This window comes from Myzus persicae, unplaced genomic scaffold (genome assembly GCF_001856785.1).
Source record: "Myzus persicae strain clone G006 unplaced genomic scaffold, MPER_G0061.0, whole genome shotgun sequence".
Taxonomy (NCBI): domain Eukaryota; kingdom Metazoa; phylum Arthropoda; class Insecta; order Hemiptera; family Aphididae; genus Myzus; species Myzus persicae.
In genome coordinates, this window is record NW_019100880.1 from 205,310 (window position 1) to 216,692 (window position 11,383).

The 11,383-nt window shown below is 25.5% G+C and overlaps 1 protein-coding gene across 5 annotated transcripts in view; it reads right to left on the reverse strand.

The window, feature by feature from the left end:
- The window catches only part of LOC111026565 (cAMP-specific 3',5'-cyclic phosphodiesterase), a 242,857-nt gene that overhangs the window by 84,736 nt on the left and 146,738 nt on the right, over positions 1 to 11,383 (reverse strand). For all 5 annotated transcript variants that reach the window (XM_022304667.1, XM_022304668.1, XM_022304665.1 and 2 more), the window contains one exon: positions 4,301 to 4,492. In XM_022304667.1, the coding sequence (XP_022160359.1) occupies positions 4,301 to 4,492 (192 nt within the window). The remainder of the gene's footprint in view (positions 1 to 4,300; positions 4,493 to 11,383) is intronic.

An 11,383-nucleotide genomic window follows, 5' to 3' on the forward strand; every position in this document is an offset into this window, starting at 1 on the left:
TTTGCTGTTGAATGAAAGCAGATTTTTATGTTTTTATTTTTCGTTTACAAACTATCCATTTTCTTAATAATATTATGTTAGGTAACAAATAGTAATAGTCATTTTAATATCCAAGCAGAGGCTGTGCGCTAAAATCGTAAGTCGTGTAGTTAGGGTTGCATAACTACTGCAAAAAGGTGAGATAGATGCGTGATATTAATAATATAAAGAAAATGTTATATTATTTTATTCAATAATAAAAATTTCGACTAGGTGTGCTCGGTAAGCTCACTGCCAGAGGATTGCAGTTTTTACTTTTTTAATATTGTAAAAAAACTCCCGGCGGTACGTCAAACCTACGAAGCTTGCCCTGGTATTGATCGGCTTTCATCGCCGAACAATGCCATCTGGTTGAATTATAATGTGCGTTATTTAGTGGTCTACCGTCCCACTAGATGGTGTCTTAAAATTTGCTGGGCACATCCGTCCCATAGGTGGCACCACCGTGATGGATATAACATTATCACGTGTATTTTAATTTATTTTCGGAGGACCACAAGTGACACACGCTTTTAGTAATATTATGGTTGCCATATAATTAAATAAAATGTAGTTAGTACTTTTTTTATTTTTTATTTTTTTTTTTTTTGTTGATATGGAAAAATTTGTTATATACTTAATTGTTTCCGATCAATCATAAAACTTGGTATTTATTTTACAATATTAATTGAATGCTCATAATGTCCAATAATAATAAATACAATATTAATATTTAAAAATCAATCAAAATGGAATATTTTACATTTTATACGTTATAATTTATCATATCAACGATAATTAAAATTTATCTACATAGTGTATTATGCATTACATCATATTGTGTTTTGAATACACATGTATAATTATAGTTTTATTTTAATAAAACAATTTACACGAGCAAGTAACATTGTTCATTAAAATTGATTAATATACAAGCTGGGCATACCCGATCGTTTTAGTGGAATGTAATCTTGAAAGTCACATACGCTTGTAATTTCGATACAAATATGAAGCTATATTTTAATAATGCATTTACTAAATTAGTATTGAAATATTATTTGTTGACTAATTATTATATTATTTTCAGTGATCGGAACACGTGACTGGAATATTGATACCGAAAACTAATTAAATTAAAATTGAATTACAAGAATTATTTGCAATTAAATGTTATATAAAAACAACAACTACACTATGTTTTCAAGTTAGCATGAATTCCGGCGATAACAATTTATATGTCTAGTGGCTATAATTAATAGGTTAATAGTATAACCCTAACCCTAAAATGGTATTAATGAAAAATAGTTCGATACTTAGATCATTTAACGAGAATTACCTATACAGGAAAGAGAATAAACAACCAACATTTTGCTTTAAATAAAACATATGATAACTATTGAGAAACGAAAAGTGATGATAAAATAAATATTCAGTACTTCGCGGTAGGAATTATTTTATAGTTGAAAATTCTGTAAGAATATAGTAAAAATCTAATTGTATTTAACTATTATTTTATGCATATAATTTAGAATTATATTGATTTAAATACGTTATTATTCGAAATTGTATAAATAAAATAAAATCGACGAATTTTTAAAAAAAAATTAAGACGTAAGTGGTCCCCTTATTATGTTTGATAAACCTTTTAATTTTTTATAAAATAATAATAATAAGTTTTAGAAATAATATTATAAATAATCGGGGAAAATGTCCTACTTTCTATAGGTTTATTAAAATGTCAAAAATAATGAAAAACGTTTTTCTACTCGGCAGGGAATCAATAACCCAATAAGGTCATGGCTCTTTGGTAGTTTTTTCACTATTTTCTATAATAAATCAACATTTTAAAATTTTATATTTTGAATATTATACTTTTAATCGATATTTTTCAGAAAATGTTTCATTATTTGCAGTAGCAAAACAACTGGACATGTATAAATATCATGTAGGTACTCATTTATTGAGAATTCACCTAAGATAGAGGATACTATATATTATTATTATTGGATTTGAAATAAATTGAAGAAATAACAAAGAAAAATAGTTATTTGATTGTGTGTACAAACTATAGACAGTTGACTTTGTATTATTCTTAATACTTATTTGATTATAAATTTGATAAAAATTATTTAATAAAAATATTTTGATATGAAATACGAATTTGATGTACAGGGTGATTCGCCCAACTTCTTCAGTTATTTAAAATATGATTTTTGGAATTTTTAAATATACTTAATTAAAGACCATATTTTTAAATTCTTTATATTTTTTTACTGCTTGTAAGGAGTACCTACATTGTGGATATCCAAACTACTGTTTTTCTAAAAAAAAATGATGCATCATTATCTAAATTCGAAAAAGTAGTTTTTGAGTTATTGAATTTTGTGTTCTATGGATAAAAGGTCTATGGTAACGGGTTTACAAGAATGGGCTTATAATAATTTGATAGTGAATGATAGTTTTAGTCATTAATATTAATATCAAATGATTTTTTTTGTGAAAATGTCGATATTATAATAAATACTAGTTCCAATAATATGACGTGTTTTTTATATTTTTGTAAAACCATTTTTAAGGACTAATATCTTTAGTGCAATCATTTTAATAAAAAAAACTACTCATTCGAAATTTAGGTTCATCAAAATACACAGTATTGTTTTATGCGATATCCACTAAATAATGTACAGCAAAAAGAGGGATACTCATTTGAAAAACTGAAGTTTGTATCGCCTTAGTATACGACTCATATGTAGTACAAAACAATTCGAGAATTTGAAAGGTTTGTCGGAGTATATATAAAAATTCCGAAAAAGAATTTGAATAGTTTTATCGTAAAAGGAAAAAAATGGGAGTGTGAAATGTGCATGTTTGGTGTATCATCCTCTTTATATTTGTATACATATAATAAGACGGTTTTCTTTTAATAGTGTCTCATGAGTAGGAAGTAGCTGATATATTATGTTTAGTTTTAGAATAATACATTAATATAAAAATAAAAATAATAACCTCTTGTAAGATTTAAGGACTTTCTTCTTTAAACACATTGATATTATATAAGAATGTGTTAAATAAATAATTACAATTTCACCATCAATACTTATATAAGTAGATATACAAACTATAAAAACTAAACATTAAACAATAAGGTATAAATAAAATTGAAAAGATTAATTTTAAGATAAAAATACTTATATAAGTTAATGTTGGAAAAACTTTTCAAACTATAGTAATCAATAATAGTATGCTTCTGAACTTTTGTTGCTTACTTTTAATGGTCAAAAGTATTAAAAACATTATTTAAAACTAATAATAAACACTAAACATAATTTTTTTTGACACATTAAAAGTTTTTAGTTAAAAATTGTGTAAAATATTTTATTTTCGTTCCATATCAAAATCTAATGTAAGTACCTACATTTAAAATAATTTGACTTTTAAACATTTCATTTAGTTAATTCTTATATCTGGAGCATGTTGGATAATTATTATTTACAATCATTTATAGTAAACTATAATTTAAATTTAAACATGTCACAAACAATCTGTCACCTATATAGAAATTTTTTTTTTTTATTGAACTATAGCAACTATGGCTATTAGCTGTTTGTGGGGGGGGGGGTCGGTTGATTTTAGAATAGTTATTATATGTGTGGCAAGGATTTTGTTGCTAAGAATCAAGGATGGTCACCCATCGGGGAGCTAGCAACGCCACCCGGTACATACACTCAGAGCGTTTCCGCAGATTGGGAGCTTCCCTGAGCCACCTATAGTAATTGAAATTCGTTTATTAAAGCATTGTGTTACTGTCATCTTTTAAAATCATCGCATATTCGATTTAATTGCTAAAATATAGGTACGATGACGTGTTCAGTATTTGAGGATTATTTTATGATGGTTTATAATATTTAATAAGCCGGTAAATCATAAATAATTTATAATAGCACATGGAAATGTTATAAGTTATAACTAATAGAAGATATAACTTTCGTAGTTACATACCGATATTAGGTGAGGTGAAACAGTAAAAATCGAGTAATAAATCTGAATTGCATGCACATTTATATTTACTATTTATGCTGAAGATCAGGAAGTGTTTAATTTGTGATTTTAATATATATATATATTTCCCTACTCTTTTATTATTGAAATTTGAAGAGTTTACGATATGTGAAATAATATATCAAACAAATAATAAAGATTAATTAAACTATTTTATTATGTATCGTAGTGTCGCGTATTGTGGTCCTCGAAATAATTTTATTAATATAAAATGTATATTTACCTTTCACTGGCAATGGACGAATTCCTAGACATGGACTTTGGTGACACTTCGAAATCGGAGTCAGACCTGTACAAGAACGACTCCCGACGCTGTGGCAAATTTTGAAGCACCAGACCCGCAGACGGGGATGTGCCTCCACCGTCCAGTGGTGATCTACCAGGACTTGTACCAGCTCCATTTTCCACATCAAAACTACAACAAATAATTTAAGACGTTACAACAAGTTATACTCTTTAAAAAATATATTATATTCTTCAGGTAGATAATAAAATACACAAACACTTTTAATAAATGGATTGTTTTTAATTTTTATAATATACAAATATATAGTCAGATCTCTATTATGATTGACCAATATTTAAATATTTGGTTGTTATTATAACAGAGTAGTCAACAATTGAATATTTTTTTTTTGTTTTAAACGCATCAATTCGATCGATCGTGAAATCGATTCGATGAAACCCTGTTCAAATACACGTCCATCTATATTTTCACTGTTTGGAAATTGTATGTGATTGCACTACAAACACACAGGATATTAAACATAAACAAGTTTATTAAACATAAATATTTACTTTCTTTACCGAGTTAAAGAAAGAAAAAAGAACAAATATGAAGGCTCTCCGAAGAATATTTTATGTGTCAACAATATGCCAACTTCTCTTTTAAACCTTATTCGTTTATATATTATATTATATCTTTGCTGAAACGTTTTCAAAATCTATGTCATTTATACACACACTATTATACAGCAAATGCAGTTAAAGTTCTAGATAAATTTACTTAAAAGTGCAGGATGGAATCTCCAAGGAATCTAAAACCCTTTTGAAGTTTTGTCTGTTCTTTTACAATACATGTATAGTACAATTTTAAAAATATATACAATGTCAGGAATTCCGAGTTTTTCTTAGAATTATGTGTAACTTCCTATTTTATTTTTATTTACGATTCATTATTCAATAAATTGAAAACACATACGACTTTTTTAAAAGTTTAAACTCATTTTATAATTCACATCAATAAATTTATAAACTGAATCAATCATTTTTAATAAATAATACCTACTTCAATTTCAATATAATTGTTGTCTCATAATAATAGTGAAACCTCCCTCAGTAAACTTAAACAAATATTTAGCAATACCTCATACATTTTTCAGTTCATTTTTGGAACTGTCAAGTATATAGTTATTAAATATGACAATCAAAATTAATAACATCAGCTATTGATTTTTAAACAACGTCAGATAAAGATACGCTCTTATACTTTTTATTATTATTACTATTTTTTTTTATCTTAAGTTGACGTACCTAACGAAAAACTATTGATTCAGCATTGTTCGTCGCTAAAGAACAGATTTTCTCGAAGAATAGAGAAACCATATATATAAAAATATAAAAAGAGCTTAAAGGCTAATGGAAATGATGAATTTAAGGGAAGTTGTGTAGCAATGATAAATTACAGTATAAAGATAAAGGACGGAGACTGAACAATAAGCTAAATATATTCTAAATATAATCCATATTGACTGATGTAGGTATTAATAAAAATAATTAATTTACACTAATTATCTATGCATCGCTTATTTGAAATGGATTGTTAATGTGAGCAATTTATGATAATATTCTAGTAATATAAGATTTTACTTAACTTTCAATTATTTATACATTAAAAATGACCGAATGAGGGGCTTCAAAAGGCTTCAAAAGTATAACTATGTGGGTTCGTGTTTACTGTAGGATAAAGAAGGTTATGTAAACATGGTAAAAAGTGGCATGATGATTTTGGAATTATCAAAAAGGACCTACAGTTGACGGTTTGAGTGTTAGCAAACATAAATTATTTGACTGGACAAAATGTCTTTGATGTTCTTTAGTGTTTACAATGTGTAAGCTTTACACACTATGCAGGGAGTGTAAGAATTTTTGGATCAAAAATGCATTGAAATATTTTGAATAAAAAGAAACATCAAGATTTATCCACGTTAAATATTTGTAGTTATATGCTCATCGTTTGTAATAGTATGATCCAAAGTATAATGTATATATATATTATATTATTTATACATATATGTAGCTATGAATCATATATATATATATTATTACTCGCGTTTGTTAACAAAAGTATGATAACTATTTCCACCTTGAAAATATAATGTATTCAGTTATATTATACATAAATTAAATAGCTACGAGAGTTTTTTGTAGAAAGCGATGAATGAAGAATTTGTTTTATACGCATATACACTGATTTAAAAAAAAATATATACAATTTGTAAAATATAATATAGATTAGGGGTATCAATTGCAAAATAAAAATATTGATTCAAAAACATAAACAATTTTGGCACTTCGCATGGATTTATCCTTATCTAATTCATTACAATAAATATCATTTAACGAACAATTTGTCCTTATGGAAGTATATTATAGATAAACGTCGTAAAAGTATAAGACATCACGTCACACAGGTACCATTACTTTTTAACCGTTACTAAACGTAAACAGATGCTGAAAAAGTACAAAATACATGCATTCTATATTCCTATGCGTCTATCTTAGAGTGGAAATACGAGTACGTGCATCGGTTCAATATTACATGTCTCGTATAATGCTGTAATATTGTATGTTCACTTCACATAATTCAAATTTAAATAGATTTTTATTTGTGAAAAATCGATTTAATATATTTAGATGACTTCAAAGCTAATTTGAATAATATTTCAAGTTTAATCTAGAACCGAAACTCTTAAAGTTATAAAATATAATGAAACGCATTTAAGGAATATATTGCATAATATTATACACAATATTTATAATATGAAAAAACAAAAATTGAACTCATAATACTTTTTGATAAACAATTTTTGGTTTGAAATATTTTATAATTTCGTGTACACTATAATATTATTATACCACTAACAAAGATAAAATAAAAGTATCACACATTTTTACATCCGTACAAACTTGAGTATATGTTTTGTTGGGCACAGAAAATACACAAGAACATTTACAAAAACCTCGTTCCTGGATTCTCCCTTTAATTAAACTAAATTATACGTCCATGTCTGTTATTCGAGACAAGAATTATACAGTACCCGCCTTTATTAAAGGTTAAAGCCAAATTACGCAAAAAAAAAAACACAATCAGTTCAAGCATCAAGTTGTATTATTCTATTTAAATAAGGCAATTATAGTAATAATGTTATTTCCCATATTTTCAATACGGTTTCCGTAGATGTGCATCTAGTGCGTTTGATTTTGTTCACATCTAAACTTTATTTTCGCTTTGATCACTAATATAATGATAAACATTCTAAACATGTAATTTTTTCTCCTTAACATTAAAATATATTTTAGTATTTTTATCTGCGATGTCAAACACTTAACTTTTAGACATTGGCTGTACATAATATTATTATTATAAGGTACAAAAATATATTATAGAAACATCTCAATATAAGTGTGCATTTTTTTTTTAATAATAAGATATTTGTGGAAGATTTTAATAAAGTATTTTTCCAATTATTTTTTGACATTTTTCCAATCTGCAAGATGAATATATTTTACAAAAATAAAAGCAAAATCAATAAATGAAAACATAATCAAATTTCCCAGTGTAAACAGTCATAATAACAGCTGTCAATTGGTAGCTTAAGTATAACTGTCTACAGACTACCGTGCTGAAAATTGGAATATAATCTGTGTGCAATGATAATTTAAAATTCCTTTAAAGTATTCACATGCATTAAAGCATGATTTTAATTAAAAGTATCCCATTAGAGCAGTAGTGATGCAAAATGGCAGGTTTAGGACCCCTGTGATATGATTAAAGTCTATGGCAATATAGAATAACTAAAAAAAGTGTTAACTCACTGAAATCTCATTTTAATTAAAAATAATTGTTTATTACTCATAGATACATACATTTGAAAATGTATGTACAATAGTATTAATATTTGATAATAATATTCATTTATATACATTTTATCATAATCAAGCTTGTTATATAACTTCAGATTTTTTTACTGTGTTGTGAATAGTTATACATCTAATAATTTAACAAACAATTAGACACAATACAATTAAAAATGTTTAACCCAGTATTCCAGTTAAAATTATTTATTTTTCTGTAGGAACTGCTAACAATAAATTGAGTTTATTTTTCTTTGAAAATTAATTTTGGTAATTTGGTATTCTATTAAATAATGATGCCTTGTATTTTTAACATAAAACAGTAAATAATTTATACATCGGATCTCTGATGAACATAAAACGATTTATGCCTAGCAAAATGTGTTGTATATAAACAATGTGATTGCCAACTGTTTGGGAATAGTTATTAAATTATATGTTTCCGCTGAATGCATGTAATATTAACAAAAAAATGAAGTCCGGAAGATGTGAAAGAGAAAAATGAAAAGCAGAAAAAAGGCTTTTAAAAGCCGCTTTAATGAGAGTAGAATTCTCTTAATGGATTTGAAATGGCTGCGGAGAAGAAGAAAAAGGACGAATATTTTACTACCCCATTTTTTTTTACCACATCCTTGTCCGAAATACCCCCAACGAGCAGAAGGTTCAATTTTTTCCATTATTTTACCATAAAAGCAACTTTTCATTATTTCCCCCGGAAACAAGAGAAGATGTGTCTGTTCAAAAGAAATGGACTAAACATTTTTGTTCGAGTGTTTTTTTTTTTACAAGGAGAGTTTAGCTTCGTTGTAGCCCGTTGACGAGAATCTTAAGCTAATGTACACATTTAATTTAGTTAACTTTAATAATAAAATGTCACACTTATAAATTGTATGTTTAGGGTACAGTAATGCTTAATAAAGTTTTGTAACTTTTAGTGCAAAAAAATATATTTAATAAACGGACAAAAATCAATAACACCTTTTATAATTTATAATTTAAATCGCTTCATAGAGTTTAATGATTATAAAAACCAAATTATTTCCTATAAAACTCCAATACATTTAAATTAATTATTTATATGGGAAAATAATAAATTATGTTATAAAAAAAAAAAAAAATGCCAATGCACTGTTGGTAATAGGTATATTAGTGTCAAATTTACCTCGTCTTTGAGTTAGAAACGGTAATGGATATGTACAATTTGAGTTTAAAAATAAATCATTGTATACAATGAATAACGATTCCGATTGGAGATGGTTATAGGCTATATTATGTCTTTGGAATAACTTAGAATTTTCAAAAATGCCATCAACATTTGAAATTCAAATGCTCTAAAACAATTAATGTGGATTAAGGCAAAATATTTTTTTTTAAATTGCTGTAAGGGAAACATATCGAAAATTTATAATATAATACAAGATTTGAAAACCTTATAAGTAAAAAATTTTAATTAATTAAATTAATTTTAACCATAAATAAATTGATACATTTAATTCCGGGATTTTCCCAAATTTGATCAAAATTTAAAATTAAAATGCTTATGCAAATAAATGTTTTGACTGTATACCAAATATGTATTAATATTTTTTTGTGAGATGTATTTATGAGGGTTCAATTATATTAATGTATAATAAATATATTAGTAATAATTAAACGTCGCATAAATAATTACTTTACACCGCATTTAACATTTATTTTTAAGATTTTATATCACCTATTAGTAATTATATGATAGTTTAGTTAAAACAAAATAATTTTTAGTATTCATTTTGAAATTGATAATCATAATATTTTTTATAGACATAACCAACTCATATTTTTGAATTATCAATTTACCCTTGTTCAACCTAAAATAGTTAATTATTAAAAATAATATTTTTTTTTCCTTGTATTGTGTAATATTACATAAACAAATGCTATAACATTTTATTTTTATATCTATTTAGTTAAGTATTAATTTTATGCATTTTTAAGCTATATTTATCGTTCTCAGTCTTCATTTATGATGCTTTTACGCTAAACTCTAAAGAAAGTTTAAAGCTGGAAAATACTAAGATTAAAAAGACTTACGAGTTTCTATTAAAATTCTAAAAGTTTGTTGTACCGTTTAATTATTTTCAGATAATTAAATTTAATAATATTCTGAAACTTATAATACAAATTATAATTAAACAGTATGCCTATTGATCACTATTGCAGTTAGTATGTTAGAGTTCAGTAATTGTGTACCTAACTGTAAATGTGCGATATAAATACCTACAAATATAACTATCATATATGTGCTAACATTCTATTAATATTCAAATCATATTTTTAGAATCTAGTTCACAATTGGTAATCAAAAAATTTCAAAAATTAACTGAAATAATTGTTTTTCAACCTGACACATTGTTGATAACATAATTAAATATGCGAATTTTGGGTGTGCTGATCTATTATTTTCAATGGTGAGATGAAACATTTTCATTAGTCCATAAAATGATAAATATATATATATTAATCTTTATGATGAATTCAGAATGGTTTAAAATACATTAATGTTTACACAAGTCACAAAGTATGTGTGTATATACCACTGATAAGTGATAATATTAAAGATGTTAATATTGTTTTATAAATAAGACACAAGATATAAATATTATCAAGAATTATAAATTTAAAAAATATATATTCTTTTGTAATCGGGATGTTTTTGATATTCATGTCCATTGTTTAAGTCTTAATATTATTTAAATTGTAATTTTGTATCATTGTTTTATCAAACGAGAGAATGTGTACATTTTCTTTTAACCTAACCTAACTTATAGCAATTTTATCACTTTATATGCTATAAACGGTTTAATATTATGAAATTACGAAAACCTTCTTTACATTTTGGTATTTAATAATACATTAAAATGTTATTTATAGTCTAGAAGATGTACAAATAGTCAAATAATTTACCAGACATATTAATATATTATTGGCCAATTAATGAAGTTGTTATTTAAAAATGCCATGCTATCGGTTTTTATAAAAAGAAAAAAAATGATATTTGTATTTAACTCATCAAATGTGTAGTAATAAGGCTTGTTTTAAAAATTATATTAACTAAAATAAGATAATTCAAACTAATAAATCGAAAAATAAAAACAAATTGTCAGGAGTAAGATATAAAACAGTAGCGGTT